Source organism: Lepidochelys olivacea (genome assembly GCF_965140295.1).
Source record: "Lepidochelys olivacea isolate rLepOli2 genome assembly, chromosome: 26".
Lineage (NCBI taxonomy): Eukaryota > Metazoa > Chordata > Testudines > Cheloniidae > Lepidochelys > Lepidochelys olivacea.
Window position 1 is genome coordinate 5,933,188 of NC_140436.1, and position 19,021 is coordinate 5,952,208.

The window sequence follows — 19,021 nt, forward strand, 5'->3', positions numbered from 1 at the left end:
CCATTTGAGCATAAGCCCCCGTGAGCCACAGCTCACTTCATCGGATGCAGACAGTATGCATCCGGTGAAGTGAGCTGTGGCTCACGGGGGCTTATGCTCAAATGGGTTGGTTGGTCTCAAAGGTGCCACAAGTACTCCTTTTCTTTTTGCGAATACAGACTAACACGGCTGTTACTCTGAAACCTGTCATAAAAAAGGTTATAACCTACTGAATATATTCCTTCTATTCGTATGCATGTATCAGTCTTGTATCTGAAGCTAGAAATATGAAATATAACTCTCAGGTCCTATTGTAATTATGCAAAGTGTGGGCCATTAATGGTCGTTTAGAATCTTGATGGCTCCCATTGACTAGGACAGTTGGTTGTAAATGGTTTAGTTACCTGCACGCCTTCCTGTGTACTCGTGGCCCAACCTAGGATGAATGGAGACTAGGGGTTTTACAGTGAGATGTGACCATATCACATGATACTGGAAACCATCTTAATCCTTGTACTTTTCCACTGATGAGGTGGGGGTGGGGACAAGCACAGACAAGATTCCGGCCTTGTGCCTAAGCTATAAAAGGAGGTGGAGCAAGACAAAAAGGGCTGCCAGTCATGAGACAACCCCTGCTTACCACTTGAGAGGTTTGCTGGATCTAACACAGACTGTACCAAGGAAAAGGATTGGGCCCAGACTAGGAAGGAGTCTAGTCTGTGGAAGAAGCTTATTGGAACATCTTTGAGGGTGAGATATTACCTGTAATCAGTTTCTTAATGTATTAGGCTTAGACTTGCGTGTTTTGTTTATTTTGCTTTGTGACTGACTTTGTTCTGGCTATTATTACTTGAAACCATTTAAATCCTACTTTTTATACTTAATAAAATCACTTTTGTTTATTAATAAACCCCGAGTAAGTGATTAATCCCTGGGGGAGCAAACAGCTGTGCATATCTCTCTCTCGGTGATGCAGAGGGTGAACAATTTACGAATTTACCGTGTACAAGCTTTATACAGAGTGAAATGGATTTATTTGGGGTTTGGATCCCATTGGGAACTGGGTGTCTGGGTGCTGGAGACAGGTAACCTGCTGGGCTGTTTTTAGTTAGTCTGCAGCTTTGGGGGCGTGGTCCGGTCTGTGTTGCAGCAGGCTAGCATGTCTGGCTCAACAAGGCAGGGTTTTAGAGCCCCAAACTGGCAGGGAAAACGGGCTCGGAGGTATTTGAGCACATCAGGTGACAGTCCCAAGGGGATCTCTGTGACCAAACCCGTCAGTGGTATATTGGCTACATAAAATAATTCCTGATTTACCTTGAATTTTCTTCTCTCCCTTATGAGTCATTTGACTTTCAAATTCTATGAGTCCACCATAAGGCGGAGCTAGCAGGTGGCAGGATGACTGCTGAGTTCCATACAAGAATTAACTTTTAATATGATTAGTTACAGTAGTGCCTGAAAGCCTCAATCAGGATGAGGCCCTAGTGTGCTGGGTGCTGTACACAGATTTGTACTTCACTCATTAGTGTCCCTCTCCTTCTTTCCTTCCCCTGCTTCCAACCCTACTCAGCTGCCAAATCCTGCAATTTCTTTCTGACAACTTTCAGTTAATAAAGTTACGTCACATTATTCCAGTCACAGAGTGCTGGACTGGGTCTCCTTTCATTACATCCAATCTTGTTCTTCTTCTGTCCTACATTCCACGTTATTTGGAAAATAATGTTCAGCTTCTAAGACACTCTCTGCGTATGCCTGCACTGCAATTATACGCCCTTGGCTGGCCCATGCCAGCTGATTCAGGCTTGCAGGGCTCTAAAGGCTAAGGGTCCCAGAGCCTTGGCTCTGGCCTCAGCCCAAACGTCTACTCTGCAATTAGACAGCGCCTTAGCTGGAGTGAGCTGGCAGAGGCCAGCAGCAGGATTTTAATTGCAGTGTAGACCTACCCTCTGGTGTAGACTTGCTGTCTTTCTCTCTGCCCCTGGGTTCCAAACTAAGGGCATGTCTATACTATGGGGGAAAGTCGATCTAAGCTACACAATTTGAGTTACATTAGTAGCGTAAAAAGAAAAGGAGTACTTGTGGCACCTTAGAGACTAACCAATTCATTTGAGCATGAGCTTTCGTGAGCTACAGCTCACTTCATCGGATGCATACCGTGGAGTACGGTATGTATCCGATGAAGTGAGCTGTAGCTCACGAAAGCTCATGCTCAAATAAATTGGTTAGTCTCTAAGGTGCCACAAGTACTCCTTTTCTTTTTGCGAATACAGACTAACACGGCTGTTACTCTGAAACCTGTAATTAGTAGCGTAACTCAAGTTTGCGGGGTTCACACTATGCTGTGTTGACGGGAGATGCTAGCCCGTCGACTCCCCTGACTCTTCTCTTTCCAGTGGAGTACTGGAGTCAATGGGAGAGGGGTCTGCAGTCTAGCCGATCTTCACTCCTTAGGGCTTATCTCCATTTCCATCATAGGTGAAGACAAGCCCTAAGGAGCTACTGTATTTGCAGTTAAGAGAGATCAGTTACATTCCTGTTAGTCACTGTATTGTTTGATAAGCAACTTTACTGTGCCTATAAATTCAGCAGTTTGGCATATTGAACCTCTTTCATTGATGATTGCTCGGCACATCAACTTCATTTGTATTTCAGTAATATTTTTGTGTTGCATCTGGTTTAGAGTTAAGAGCAAATCCATTTTCCCAGCACATGGTCATAACATTGAAGTTGGGGATGGGAAAGACCTGGTACCTTACCTAGTCACAGTTGGGTTTGTGTGCTGTGACACTTGGAGATGCAGCCCATGCAGGCACACCCAGGGGTGGGAGTGACTAAGGTGTCTTTAAGCCACTTTTGTGCCCTCGGGATTCTAGGTAGTTCCAAGGGCAGTCCTCAACTGCTTAGGGACAGCAGTGCTAATTACAGTCTCCACAGAGATATGCACTATGGCCTGTGTCACAGTTGATAAGGGATCTGCATAAACAGTACCTGCACCACAGGAATTTTCCCTGGCCAGATAAGGGGTTTTTCCTGTCAATTTATGCTCCTAGTGGTGTGCAATGCCCCAGGGGAATCCCTAGAAGCAGAATTCCTCCTAATATAGCTGTACCCTAGCCTCTTCTTCCCAATGCAGAATTGTTCGCTATGGAGCGTTTTACTAGTAATGACGGGTTTCAGAGTAGCAGCCGTGTTAGTCTGTATTCGCAAAAAGAAAAGGAGTACTTGTGGCACCTTAGAGACTAACCAATTTATTTGAGCATAAGCTTTCGTGAGCTACAGCTCACTTCATCAGATGCTGTAGCTCACGAAAGCTTATGTTCAAATAAATTGGTTAGTCTCTAAGGTGCTACAAGTACTCCTTTTCTTTTTACTCGTAATGCTTTATCTTGAGTATTTAGATACTGCAGTGATGGGGGCTGTAGGAGAAAAGCCGAAGCTAGATGGTTGAAAAGATACATGGTTATTTAAGATGTTTCTAAAAGGAAATGGAAGCAGGACCCATGATCATCTCAACACTACATCTTTGTGATAAGAGAGGCAAATAGCTACAAGCAAGTTGTTGTATGTTGTCACCATCTTTAGTTGGGGGACACTTTTACATCTGCATGACTGGATTTTACCTTTAGTTTCCCTTTCTTGCTGTTTGGAGAACACCCACAGCATTCAGTTTTTCTGGAGCTAATTTTTCAGAAATAGAAACACTGTGTCCTTGAAATACTATGCAAGGGTCACTTGTGTTTTATTATTTTTAATTTATCCTGGCCTGAGAGATAGCAGATGGGAACCTTAATTTGACACCTCTAACAAATCATTAGAAATTTTTCTTCCGAATTTCAAATACTTCCCTTCTCCTGGAAGCCTCTAACAAATAACACAGTTCTGTTTCATGAAAGTGTAGTGGCTTTTGATGTGTCACCTTCTTTAATGTGGTAAAAGTTAAGCAGTGCATCTCAAAGGTATGCTTAGATATTGAAGTGATGGGTGCCTTAGAATATGTACAATAAATGAATACAGGGTATCATCATGGCTAGCCAAGTGGTACCCTGAGCTGAGCCTGTATGAGTCACACTTAATTTGTGCATGTACTGAATAAAGTGCAAGGTGTTCTAGTGGTGAAAGCAACTTCCTGATAAGCTATGCAGGTTGAGCTGCAAGCACTAACGGTCATCCCCTAAGCTCTAGATAACCAACATTCGATTGCTGTCCTCTACAAACAAGTACATTTGGTTAGTTATTCTACTGGTATATAATATTTGCACCCATAACCCATCCCTTCTAAAACAGTGTTATGGTAGTGGTTTCAATCACTAAAGTCAGGAAATGCTTCAGTTCCTACATCTACTGTAGTTTTGCACCCCTTTCACCTGCCCCAGGTACACAGATAACATTTTGCATGGCTGTATATGGTGAGCTCTAATGTGAGGCTGCCTGTTAGTTGGGTTGGAAGCATAACTTTGATATTGTTGCATTTGAGAAGACAAATGTGTATTGAAACAGATGCTTGTGACTGTTCATGTCTGAGCGCTGGACAGAAGTCTAATGCTGAAATGTGAGTATGAATCCCTTTAAAGAGACACATTGCTAATGTCTTTGCTTCTGTTTTCTAGCTGTCCCATTTCCTCCCACGCAACGGCTCACACTGAAGGAAGTGTTTGAGGATGGAAAGCCCAGGCTTGATGTCTTGAAAAGCCATTTGGTGAAGGAAGGGCGGCTAGAAGAGGATGCAGCATTGAAGATAATCAATGATGGGGCTGCCATTCTGAGGCATGAGAAGACAATGATTGAAGTAGAGGCTCCAATCACAGGTCAGAGAGAGCTTTCTGAAGCTGAAGTCACATATAAGGGCTGTCTAGAATTGCAAGCTGCCAAAAATAGCAGATCTGCTGCTGCGTGTTCTTTCCATCATTTTTCAGGCAGTGGGGTTTTAAAATTGCCTTTACTCCCAGAAGAGGGAGCATTTTGGTTGCATAGGTAAAGTTTTTACAGAAGCTGGATATAATGCCACAGTAGCTTAGGTCAAAATGAAGCCATGCTCCCTGTTGCTGCCATGATCTTTCTCTTCTCAGCATGTAATTCCCTTTTTTGCTCTCCTTCACCCCCCTTAGTGTGTGGTGACATTCACGGGCAGTTCTTTGACCTGATGAAGTTGTTTGAAGTTGGAGGATCACCCAATAACACCCGCTACCTCTTCCTGGGAGATTACGTGGACAGAGGCTACTTCAGTATAGAGGTGACAAATAAACCTGTGTCTTTGGGGATTACGATGTTAAAGTCTGAACTAAGCTGAACAAATATTTATCTCTTACACCATTTTTAGGTTCCAGTATGCTTCTGCATAAGAGGAAGGCACGTTGCCTATAGGTCCTCTACTTGCAGTGTGATTTATTAGAGAAGTTTTATTAACCAATGGGACATTATTTTTGAGGCAAGTTGAAAGTTGTGCCCTCAATATGTAGAGACAGGAAAACAACTGTGGAAGGGTTAATGTCTAAACTCTTGATTCTGAGTCTGTAGCTTTAATTTCACATGTGGCTGGCTGTCTGATTGTGAGCAGAGCAAGAGGAAGAGTTGATCACAGGTGCACTCCTCATATCGCCCATAACACACAAGGAAGCAGTGAGTTTCCTAGCAGAGGAAGAAGAGATACTACCTACCCATTAGCCCCTAAAGTATTCAGTGTTGCATGAATGTAAAAGGCTGGAGTTAGAGGGTGGAATTTCATCCAGAACATTGGCCTGAATAGCCACACAATAATCACAGTAGAGTGTCCTCTAACTACATACCTAACTATGTTGTAGCTTGGTCTGGTCCCTTTTTAAGCCTTTGTCAGTGTAATGTCTGTCATCACACCAGGATTTTGTGACTCCATTCTCTGATCATGTGGTATTGCAGCTAGGCAAAGTTGAGAATTGTTGGTCTTAAAGGACAGATTTAATTGACTTTGATCAGTCACAGTTAGCTACTAGCTCTCTGAATGGTTCCTGGTAACTGAACAAGCACATAGTTCTCATGTCAGGAGGTGGTTGTGGCTTGTCTTCATGTGGAAGAGTTACTAGTAAATGCCACAGACCCTCAGGGGTGCTATCTCACTTTGCATGAAAGTGGAGTTGACTACTAAAGAAGTGCTTATTCTAGGTACAGACACAGTATAACAAGTGACATTTGAGACTGTCAGAGGACATAAGATGGCCAAACTAATGATGCCAGGGCTTGTGGGTCTTGCTTCTAAAGGTAATAGAATAAGATGCTGCATAGCAATGTCAGTTAATGTCAGATATGAGAACAAAGGTAATGAAGACCTGACCTATTGGAACTCAAGCAGAATTTCTGTTTGCAGAGATCAGTTAAGATATAAGTCGGGGACTACAAAAGGCAGCAATAAGGGTATGTAGTGTAAATAGTTCTTTGAAGGGTATTTAGTGGGGTACCACTGACTGACTGTTTTGGCAGCTGCCTGGTCTCCTTTCATCCTAATACTTCTGGGCTCCTACATATTGACTTTAAGCCAAGGTGAGACACTGAGCAGTTGCTGGGAGAGTGGACACGTTGATGCTTGAGAGATTGGATTTCTCATGTTCAGCCAATAGGATTTCTGGAGTGCTGGCACTGGTGCCTTTGTGTATTATTTCTGGAAGGGAGAAGGAAGGACTGTAGTTTCATACTGTTCCTACTTAAACAGTTTGGTTTGTGCATACTTCAGTGTTGTGTGTTTAAATGGATTTACCTGTCAGAGATATTGCTGGATGCCAGTTTAATCCTTCAGTGATCTGAGGAATATTTCTTTTGTGATGTTAAAGTTGTGCATACACAACAGCATATGCTCTACAGAACATGGACAGGGAGGTGACTCCCCACTCCCCAGCCTTTGATCCTGGGATCTTATCACAGATAGGCTAGATTGTCAAGCATGTGGGAGAAAGATTAAGGAGTAAGTGCTTAAGTACTATGGTGGTGGGCGCAATTTGGACTAAAAATGGGAAAGCATCAGAACCAGGAAGAAGTGTGTACAGCAGGCAAGGAAAATGGATCACCAAGTAGTCTTTCTGGGGAGAGAATTGAGCTGAGAAAATCTTATCACGGAATAAAGGCAGCAAATTTGAGTTAGTCAAATTTTGCTTGGTCTGGTCCCTTTTTAAGCCTAATACATCTTAAAAGTTGGAGACCTTTGTAGAGCAACCCAACCCTTTCAGTCTTTGGAGACATTTGGGACAGCTGTTCTTTGTAAGCTGTCAGCATGAATCCCTTTCATGCCATTCTTGACCCTCCTCTCCCCCTTTCCCTTGAGTCCGCAGGGGAGATAAAGCCATGAAGCATTCTCTTTCCCCACAGAGCAAGCATTGATCTTTCACGAAGCAGGGTGGGCTTTGATTAGTACATGCGGGGGCTGATCCAAATGTCACTGATAAAAAAGAATATAGAAGGCTTGTTTCCCTTGTGCTTATTGATGTGTGCCTTTTCTTTCCACCTACTGCAAAGTGTTGCCTATATGTTGCAAAGTGTTGCCTAGAGAGATTCCCATTTGGGTGTGTAATAAACTGCAGCAGCACCAGTTTCTATAGTGAAATGTCAGCAGTTCAGCAAACAGCTTGGACAACAGCTGTGTGGGCAAAGAAGTGGCTAGTTAACAAGTGGCTGGTTAATCTAGTTCTTTATGGTTTTTTCAGGGTTTCTAACATATACAGTGAAAACATTTTCAGAGGTGACTGGATTCAGAAGGCTGGCTGCTGTGATCTGAGATACTTGAGTGCCTTAGTTTTGCAGGCACAGTCTCTTTATGACAGAGATTCAGGTAGTTGCAAGGCAACCAGATTTTGCTGTGCTTTCCAGTTTAAAAAGGTGAGGAATGCTGGCATCCACAGGCCCTTTTGTGAGTCATGGCACAAGCTTGTGCATCCATATGCTGGGAGGGATATTATCAAGTGTCTTCCCAGAGCTACTGATGATCATGACCTTTTAACTGAGTGAAATAGGATGTAATTGTATAATTGCCTCCTGATGTATGCAGTCAGGAAGCAGGATGCAAAACTGGGGATCAGGGAGGTGTTAAGGCAAACTGTATTAGTTGTTGGGGACCCAAGTGACCCCTGGAAGATACCTGTGTGGCCATTAATATTTAATGGGTTGCCAGGGTAAAAGTGGCTGTTCATAGCATACAAACTGAGTATTCAACTGTGCCCAAAGGTCAGTTCGGTCAGCTCAGAGATCTTTACCAAATTCTTTCTGGACCCACTGTTTGTGTGTTGTAGTTTAAAAGCAGCATCCTATGGTGATAGTTAAAATGAGCACAAAGATGCCACAACATTTTTTTGTTGTACAGAAGTTGAGGCTTCTGATTGCAAAAGGGAAATAGTCTCCGGGAAACGTTTGATCTTCGTGCCTGTCATTTAAACCCATCATTGCAACTGGGTCTAATTTAGCTCATTATTTGGCAGCTATTGCAGAAGACAGGGATTGACTAGGACCTAGAGACTGAACTCTGTCTCTCCAGAGTGGGGTTGTTGATCCCTATTGTGCAGCAGTTTGTGAGGGAAGCTGGCATTGTTGCTATTGCTGTTTTAGTACCTGTTCTAGGGATAAACAGAGGCATCTGGTCTCCAGAGCTGTCAGCACTAAACTCACACCCAATAAGTTAAAAGTAAAGGAAAATGTTCTCATTCCTAGTGATCTCTTGTAGTGAGGTGCAGTCTGGATGCTATACTATAGGCTATGTGCCTAGCACAATGGAGCCTAACATGCAGGCAATATCTGTGCTAAATAAACATACTTCATTTGTTCCCTTTCTCAGATGCAAGACTGTAAGCCATTATATTACAATATTCAGAGGCTGGTTAGAATTGTGGCTCGGATTGAGATCAGTTCCACATAGCTTCCTCTTTATGAATTTTTCCTTCCTTTCATATCATGGGTGCCTTTCTCGGAAAAAGAGATTCATTTTGTTATAGATAGTATTGTAGGTCTCCTGCAGGTCTGGTGGTAAAAGCTGACTGGTATTCTTGCTTGTAAGGAGCCATGATTTTGCAGTCTTTGTAATTCTATTATGTAAGTTCTGGCTGTTTACTGGACTGTTTTGTTTCACATACGAAACATCTAAGTTTAAGAAATAAACAGCCTGTGCACTAGCAGACAGTTTTTCTGCTGCCAGTGATGTGAAGGGGGTTTGGTGACTGATTATCCCCATCATCTGGAAGTGAGAGAGGAGCTGCTTTTTAAAACATGCCTATATTATTGTGTGGTTTCTATAAGATTTTTAGTCAAACACATTCTGTGCATCTTCCACTTTTGCGAGAATCTCCTGTCTTAGAGGCTCCTACATACAGGCATTTCAGCAGTTGTGTGTTACCCAGTGTGTCCTGTGCACTGTATTCAGAAAAGGACCTAATGTATAAGCACCAACAGCAGGAGTGATACTTTAACCTAATTTTTCCCCTTGAAAATATCAGCGGCTAAAGGACAGGGCACTGGACTGGGACTCAGGAGATCTGGGTTCTACGTCAGATCTGCCAGTAACTGTCTGTGGCATTGGACGATTCACTTCCTCTTTCTGGCCCCCCATCTTGTCTCTTGACTGAAAGCTCTTAGGTGCTGGGAATATCTTTCACTCTGTGCACAGTGCTTCATGTGATGGGGTTCTCGTCTTACATGGAAACTCTAGGTGTGGTACCATAATACAATTCTGTTTTCTTAGATATAAAATAAAAGAAATGACCAGAAACAGAATCAGTTTTATCTATCAGTAGAGGTGAAGTGATGGTGGTGCAGAGCTTTGCTGGATTAATTTGCCAAGTTAGATTACATCAGGGCTCCTTGTTGTCATTGTTTAATTACAGAATTTAATGTATGGTACCTCGGCAGGGCTAGAGTGTACGGTTTTATCCAGGATGATTAAATATTGAAGCAACACAGTCAAAGTTGGTAAGCCTAAAATTAGATCGAACAGCTCTTGTTTTGGTTTTCAGGTATATGCACCGAGTAGAATTCCTATAAATCTCACTAAAACTAGAAGGCAGCAGTAAAGAGGTGTGATATAAAATTGCAGACCTAGAGTGCTTGCTTTCTTTTGCATCCCTCAGTTTGGAGGCCAGATGTACTTTTTTTTCATGATCAGAGGAAATCACCAAAAATTGACCTTCGGGTTGGCACTGATGACTGGCCCATGTAAAATGAGTTTTGGCTCACTCCAGTTCCAATTACCAGTAGAAGTGTCCTTAAAAAAAGACACAATAGCTCTAATAGACCCATTTTCTGGAGCACTCCTCCGAGTGGCCAAGATTGACCGGATTCAGGAGACCAAACCCCTAGAGATTGTCTAGCCAAATAAAGGTTCAGACATGTTGACAGGAAACCTTGCATGGTCATGGTTGTAGCTCTTCATTGTGGTTTAAGAGAACTTTGGTCTCTAGAGTGGGATTTCTAATTTTAGCATATTTCACAAAATTCACATTAAAAATTAATATTCTAGTAGACTTAATGTGGGGCCTGCCAACCTTGACAATGTCACTACAATTTCTAACAAGTGTGCTTATCACAGCCTGGTTGACCCTGCTGGTGATTCTGATATTACATCAGAGAGAGAAAAGCAATGAATGTTTGAAGGGAAACTGACCCCTCTCAGAGGGGAGGGCATGTTTTGCTTTTACACCTTTTCTTTCAGTTTGACTCTGTTCTGTCTTGTTAGCATTATTAAAGAAAGCAGTGATAAGCTTCTCTTGCTAAACCATGTAAGCTGTAAATTCACTTTGATTTAACACACCAAACTATGTGCAATTGTAAATAGAAGCTGGATTCATTCTCTACCCCATCCTGCAATAAGACTGAATAATTCTCAATGTCTGTTTTCGCATAATATTTTCAAATAGCAAACATTTAATCATTTTCTCTTGCTTTGTCCATCCATTACATTAGCAGTATGCCAGAATACATAACCCATTAAAGAAAAAAGGCGGTCTGAGCAGAAGTTAGATTTCTGGAGCTCTTTCTTTCTGTTCCCTGCTTTGCCAATGACTGCCATTCCTCACCCACCCCCGTACCTGTTTTCCTATCTATAGAATGGCAATACTTGCCTATTTCAGAAGAGGGATGGAAGGCTTATTATTTATAAGCACTTTATAGATGCAATTTTTATTAATTTGTAAGTCTCAGCTGACCTTTTTTAAAGGAACATATCTCTGTTTATAATGCTAGTTATGTATTTGCATAAAGGGACTCTTAAAAAGGTTCTTCAAGGCCCCCTACAATTTGATTCCTTATGCTTCATTTAGGAAATGTTCCATCATGCTTTATTGCAGGCAATTCTGATCTCCTTCTTGTAAGTAGTGGTAAATCTTTTGTATGAGTGTCAGTTTGTAAGGGAAGAAATTAAATATTCATGTACGCCTTGGTGCATGGCTTTAGGCTTTAAGGTCACAGACAAAAAAAAGGGAAATTGCATTCTCAAATCTGGTAATCCATAATTGTCTCAAATTGCTACTGCAATGTTGTAACCATTTAGTAATCTGTTTCTAGGCACAGAGCCTTGGAAAATCTGGATAAGGGATCTCTTTGTAAAACACCAACTAAAAAAATCACATGAATGCAACTGTAGTTATCTCTATTACTTCTTATCATGGCTCCTGTAGAGACATCAACAGGCTGTTCAGTGCTCTTTGAACTATGTTTCTCCTTATGTGTTCCCTTTCTCAACACCGGTGATTTTTTCAGGTCATTGTGAAATATCCATACACAATTTGAGATTAAAATGTAAAGTTTGATTTAGAGTTCTGTAGATTTTGTTCTGTTGTCAGAAAGCATTGTTTCATGGTTACATCCATTATTCTACATGACTATATTTTTTTTTAAAAGTACGTATTTTAAATAGCTCTTCCCCAGGTTGCTAACATGATGAGAGATGATTTAAAACTGAAAGAACTTTTAAACTCTGATTTCCACGCCATCATTTCTATATTCCCCCCTCAGGCAGTGAAACCAGCTTAGTCAGTTCCCTGATCTTCTGTCTCCATCCCTCATGTTAGTTTGTGTCGTTTATAGTAACTTTCATTTTCTGGTTCTCATGTGCTACCCCTGATCTGTGACATTTAGGTTGCAAACACACCAGGATAAAGTTGAAATTACAGAATATTTATAAATTTGTGGGAACATTTCTCCTATAAATAGTCTTAGTAAAACATTTTATTCTGGATCTAAATGGGCAACCTAAATTACCTGACAATGTTGCATTATCTGTAGTAGTAATTAAAATTAGGATTGTGTAAGCATGTCTCTTCCTTTAAGGTTTAAATTCTGTAACATGCAGAGAGATGCTTCAGAACTACATGGGGCTCTGGAAATCCTTACATTTACCTAGGCAGAAAGGCTCCTTATTCTCTGGAGATTTTAAGGTTTCAAATGAGTAAATCAGAGTTTGCCTGGAGGTTCAATATTTAAGTACCTTGATGTTTTAGCCATCTGTAATAGAAACTGGATTGAAGTTGGTTTGTCTCTGCTCTGGAATTAATTTTTTATACCACAGCAGCTGGCTTCTGGAATACTGTGCACCCAAACCAGCATGTATTAAGTGCAAAATTGGCTTTCTGATGTCAACCTTCATCTTCCATGTTGTGAAAGAATGTACAGTTTTTGCAGCATGTCAGCCTAAAGGGCAAGTGCTTGTTACAAACTTTAATCCAAGCCATACTGTTTGTTGTCATAACAGATTACCTTCCAACTCTCAAAATCGTCAAGGCAAACTTGATATCACTTCTCCCATGTTAGACAAATCAGCTGGTTAAGTCAGTTTGCCAACCACAGGATGATATAAGTATCTTCTCTTTAGAACCTTTATCTTCAGAGCTTCCTTGGCAAGCTAGCCTGGAGTATTTCTCTGGCCCTAGTAAGGCAGTTGTGTCAATTTGATATTGGTCTGTTCCACAGTGACACTGAGGCACTTGTTCAGTGACACTGTTCAAAGCAAGCTTGTGAAACTTTTTTCAGCCCCCAAAGGGTTTTGAGTTTTTCCTGTTTGGGGCTTTTTCATTTCTTCAAGCATCTATATCACATGAATATAACATGTACTCAGAAGTTTGGTTTTTTTCCCCCCCATACTAGAAACATGAGGCTCTAACTAATATTCAACACACTTGATATAATGGTCAGCAAGGACATAATGATCTTCAGTTTAGGTTGCAGGTGGGACAGCTGTAGAGATACTGTCCATCTGTTTGTGCTTAGCTGCTCTGAAAATGAGTGTTCTTACTTTGGTTTCTGCTGATAGGGAGGAAGGAAGGAAAAGCTGCCCCCACCCAATGCAAAGTTGGTTTCAGTTGAATGAGATCTCATCTGTCAGTTCTCTAGCTCAAGCCTAATATAGAGAAATGTGTGCTGTGGCTTTTCCCCCCACTGGTGAAATTGACCAAGATAAGATCTGATGCTGCTTATGGAACTAGCTTGCTCTTAAGGTTCTACTTGAAATCAACTTTTTGGGTTTATTTTAAGACGGATGAACTTGAATGCCTGTTATTAAATGAGGATATTGATATAACAGGCACCACAAAAACTTGGTGGAATGATGATCATCAAAGAGAGACGATAATTCTAGGGTATAAAATATATAGGAATGACAGAATAGGTCACACTAGTGGGGCAGTGGCACTACATGTGAAAGAAAGCATAGTCAAATATAGTAAAAATCTTAACTGAATCAAACACAGAATCTCTATGGATAGAAATTCTATGCTTGAATCAGAGTATAGCAGTAGCAGTATATTACTGACCACCTGACGAGGATGGTGACTATGATTGTGAAATGCTTAGAGACTAGAGAGGCTACAAAATCAGGAAACCAATAATAATGGGGGATTTCAACTATCCCCATATTGACTGGTAATGTGTCATGTCAGGATGGGATACAGAAATACAATTTCTAGACGTCATTAATGACTACTTCTTGGAGCAGCTAGTCCTGGAACCCACAAGGAAAGAGGCAATTCTTGATTTAGTCCTAAATGGTGCACAGGATCCAGTCCAAGAGGTGAATGTAGTTGAAGTGCTTGGTAATAGCAACCATAAATGTCATTAAATGTAACATCCTTAGGGAAAATACCAAAGAAACCCACTACAATAGCATTTAACTTCAAAAAGGGGAACACAAAAGTGAGGAGACTAGTTAAATGGAATTTAAAAGGAACAGTCACCAGAGTGAAATGCCTGTAAGCTGCATGGAACCTTTTAAAAAGCACTGTAATAGAGGCTCAAACTATGTGTACACCCCAAATAAAAGAGAAAACAGGAAAGAGCACCAAAAAAGCCTCCTTGGCTAAACCACCGAGTAAGAGGTGTTTAGAGATAAATAGACATCTTTTAAAAATTGGAAGTCTGATCCGATGGAGGAAAATAGAAAGGAATCGTAGGACTGGAAGGGACCTCGAGAGGTCATCTAGTCCAGTCCCCTGCAGTCATGGCAGGACTAGCGAACATACACTCTGGCAAGTCAAATGTAAAGGTATAATTAGGCAGGCCAAAAAAGAATTTGAGGAGCAACTAGCAAAACACACAAATTAACAGCAAATTTTTTGGAAGTACATCAGAAGCAGGAAACCTGCCAAACAATCAGAGGGACCACTCAACGATCGAAATGGTAAAGGAGCAATCAAGGAAGATAAGGCCATTGCAGAGAAGCTCAGTGAATTCTTTGCATTGCTATTCACTGCAGAGGATGAGAGTGAGATACCCACACCCGAGCCATTCTTTCTAGGTGACAAATCTGAGGAGCGGTCCCAGCTTGAGGTGTCAGTAGAGGAGGTTTTGGAACAAATTGATAAATTAAACGGTAATAAGTCACCAGGACCAGATGGTATTTGCCCAAGAGTTCTGAAGGAACTCAGATACAAAATTGCAGAACTACTAACTGTGATATGTAACCTATTGCTTAAATCAGCCTCTGTACCGGATGATAGGAAGATAGCTAATGTCATGTTGGGTTTTTTTTAAAGGCTTCAGAAGTGATCCTAAAGATTATAGGCTGGTAAAATGAATTTCTGTACTATGGTTTCAACCAATTTGCCTGGTACTGAACAGAATTATCAGACACTGAGATGAACACAGTATGTTGGGGAAGAATCAACGTGGCTTTTGTAAAGGGAAATCATGCCTCACTAATCTATTAGAATTCTTTGAGGGGGGTCAACAAATTTGTGGATAAGGGTGATAGAGTACTAGACCTTCAGAAAGCCCGATGTCCCTCGCCAAAGGCTATTAAGCAATGTAGGCAGTGTGGGATAAGAGGGAAGGTCCTCTTGTGGATCAGTAACTGGTTCAAAGGTAGGAACCACAGGATAGGAATAAATGGTCAGTTTTCACAGTGGAGAGAGGTAAATAGCAGAATCCCCAAGGATCTGTATTGGGGTTAGTGCTGTTGAACGTATTCATAAATTGTGTGGGGAAAAAGGGGTAAACGGTGAAATGGCAAAGTTTGCCGATGATATGAAATTACTCAAGGTAGTTAAGTCCAAAGCTGACTGAGAAGAGTTAACCAGTTTTGTGAGATCCTTTTGTGACTGGCAACAAAATGGCAAATGAAATTCACTGTTGATAAAGCAAAGTAATTAATGCACATTGGTAAACATAATCCCAACTATAAATACAAAGTGAAAGGGTCAACATTAGCTGTTACCACTCAAGAAAAAGATCTTAGAGTCATAGTGGATAGTTCTCTGAAAACATCTGCTCAATGTTCAGTAGTGGTCAAAAAAGCAAACAATTTAGGAACCATTAGGAAAGGAATAGCTAATAAGACAAAATATCATAATGCCACTACATAAATTCATGGTACACCTTGAATACTAGTTGTCCCATCTCAAAAATATTAGAGTTGGGAAAAGTACAGAGAAAAGCAACAAAATTTATTCGGGGTATGGAACAGCTTCCATATGAGAAGAGATTAAAAAGACCAGGACTGTTCATCTTAGAAAAGAGACAATTAAGGGGCAATGTGAGAGGTCTAAAAAATCATGAATGGTGTGGATAAAGTGAATAAGGAAGTGTTCTTTAACCCTTCACATAACACATGAACTAGGGGTCACCCAGTGAAATTATTGGGCAGCAGGTTTAAAACAAACACAAGGAAATATTTCACACAACACACAGTCAACCTGTGGAACTTGTTGCCGTGGATGTTGTGAAGGCCAAAACTGTAACTGGGTTCAAAAAAGAATTAAATTTTAAGTTCATGGAGGATAGGTCCATCAATGTCTATTAGTCAAGATAGTCAGGGAGGTAACCCCATGCTCTGGATGTCCCTAAACCTCTGACTGCCAGAAGCTGGGACTGGATGACAAAGGATGGATTATTTGATTAATTCCCGTGTTCTGTTCATCCCCTTCGAATCATCTGGCACCGGCCACTGTCAGAAGACAGGATACTGGGCTAGATGGACCGTTGATCTGATCCAGTATGGCCATCCTTATGTTATTTCAAAACACTCTCAGTAAAGTCTATAGATGATTTGTGCCCTACAAAAGGTTTTATGACATACCATCTTCTCCTTCCATCTCGTTTGTAGTGTGTGCTGTATTTATGGAGTTTAAAGATAAATCATCCCAAAACGCTGTTCCTGCTTCGAGGGAACCATGAGTGCAGGCACCTCACAGAATACTTCACCTTTAAACAGGAATGTAAGTATGCCCAATTCTCCTCAGTAATGACATAGATGCACTAGCACGACCTGGCCAGGAAGTCCTCTATTGGGCCTGCCTTGGATGGCCCAGCTGGCTTTGGCAAATGTATCTGCACCTAGCTGTCCTCTTGTTTCCAGTATTCTAGCACGTTGCTTTAAATGCTGCTCAGTATTTTGGGTTGAACCAATCCTATGGAGTACTGAACATATGCTAAAGTAGCATTTGAGTTCTCTTGGTAAAAGGAATATGAATGCAGATAAAAGGAGCACAAGCCCATCTCCTGTGTTCCTGTCTTACTGACAAATGGTTGCATGCAAAGTCCCCCCGTCTCCCCCACAGCTTCTAGACCTAGCACCCTATAATTACTGCCAAGTGACTTTCAGTTCAGTTTGTGCAGCTGGAATTGGTGATTACAACTGGAAGAAAATAAAGGACTCTTCCTAGTGTTTGTACTGGGCGAATCATTACCGCTAAGATAATTTTATTTTAGTTAAATATAGTATTTATAACTTTTTAAAGTATGTGAAACGTCAAGTGGCGTGCCAGCCCTGGAGACTGAGATCCTCTCTCCACACAACAAGCATAGCAGAAGCAGCAGTTGTGTGTGCTTTGACCCTTACCTGAAAGAGTTGTCTCTAGAAGGCATGCAGTAGTTGAGTTCTGTGGCTCAGACTGCTGTCAGAGGGGTCAAGTGTGACAGGAAAGTACCTGTTTGTTCAGAAATGAGCTGAGGCACAGCTTGCTTCGTGCTGAACACTGAAGAGCCATCTGATGGTGGTCGTTAATGCTCCTGACTGAGCTGGGCTGGATTTGAGCCAGTGTGCTAGAGGTTAAAGGTTCTGTATACTGTTCCCAGTATCCCCTGTTAAAAAGCATAATAAACAAAAACTGCCTTTTCTTGTACATAAATGTTTCACTACAGAAGCCTTTTTGAGCCACAGAAATAAGGGCAGGAGAAAACGAAAAATTCAGTAATACCACTTTTTCCTTGTAGATGAAGGTCAATCTTACAGTAACAGTAAGATTTTTCCAAGACATGGTTGAGATGAAACATCACCATCTAAGATGGCTGCCAGACATGAGACGATGTGTACTTTGATATGGTGATCTCCTAATGTGACTGCATGATGTTGTAGGGTCTTACTACTTCAATAACACCTGAGGGGGAATGTTTCTGAATCCATCTGGCAGCTTGTTGTGAAAGCTTAGTTTCTGCATTTAGGAAACCCATATCAATTCTGTGACGCTTACTGAAAACCTTCCTAGCCTGTCTGTTAAAACAAGCAGCAAAAGACATCCAATTGCAGAGCATTAATGGTTAAGCCAGCAGGTGTCTGGACATATTGCTGCTTAGAACAGCACCTCCTGTTGTATCCATAAAAAGAAATTGAAAACATTGGCTTTTAGAATGCATTTTAATGTGGAGATTGTTGAATGTGACTTTTTTTTTTTTTTTTTTTGAGCCATTTGGGCCAACTCAGCACGCTCAATAAGAGAACTTGTTCTCAGTGGCTCCTTGTAGGGGAAGGAACCAGATCACTTTGTGTTCTAATCCAGTCGGGCCTCGGGTGGAAAAGGTTGGGTCAGGTCAGTACTCAGGAGCCCCTGAAATAACACAAGTGGCAGGGAATGGTGCTGAAAGTGCCCTGAAGGGCTCTTTGCTCTCTGAATCAGTAATGAGCTAGTGCCTCAGTGTGGTGAGAGAACAGCTACTAGTTGATTGTCCCCCTGATATCAGGCTGAGGCATAAAGCTGAGAACCTGACCATATGTGGGCATTAAAGATTATATGCTATTTCTTGTAAGACTTGGTGTGTTAACCCCTGGCATCCTGGTCAAATTCTAGCTCCTTAGCCTCCCCGAGTCTCCCTTGGAGCACTTGTATCCAACTGAAACTGCAATTCCTGATCTAAACCGTTACATGGTATTGCTGTGCCAAGTTAAACAGCTGTTGCAGTTCCTAGTGTATAGTCTGCATAGTAGTTGAAGCTTGTAAGATTCTTTGGGGTCCTTTGAGATGAAAGGTGCAATATGACTGTAAGATATTTACGTGATTTTATTAGTCAACCAAGTTCTTTCTAACCTTTGGCAAATGCTGAGGCGCCTCTTCCAGGAAGTTCTTGGTATGGAGGTAATATGCACTAGGATAAATTAATTTCTGAGCTTGAGGGGAGAAGATTAAAGTAAAAGTTCCTAACTGGGGCCACATTGGAAGCCTTTTGACTTTCAGGGTCATAAAGTATTTTCCTAGACAGCTCTATTAATGGGCTAGAGGAAAGCTTTGCTTAGAATGTCATAGGTGTAGACTGTTTCTATTTCACTGTCTATATTGGCTTCCTGGAGTCTCTCTGACAATGCTCCTACAGATCAAGGCCTTTGCTGCCAGTTCCTGTAGTA

The 19,021-nt window shown here is 41.4% G+C and overlaps 1 protein-coding gene across 4 annotated transcripts in view; it reads left to right on the plus strand.

The window, feature by feature from the left end:
• Positions 1 to 19,021, plus strand: part of PPP3CC (protein phosphatase 3 catalytic subunit gamma) — a 53,364-nt gene that overhangs the window by 16,312 nt on the left and 18,031 nt on the right. For all 4 annotated transcript variants that reach the window (XM_084615121.1, XM_084615123.1, XM_084615122.1 and 1 more), the window contains exons 2-4: positions 4,587 to 4,784; positions 5,085 to 5,209; positions 16,511 to 16,622. In XM_084615121.1, the coding sequence (XP_084471247.1) occupies positions 4,587 to 4,784; positions 5,085 to 5,209; positions 16,511 to 16,622 (435 nt within the window). The remainder of the gene's footprint in view (positions 1 to 4,586; positions 4,785 to 5,084; positions 5,210 to 16,510; positions 16,623 to 19,021) is intronic.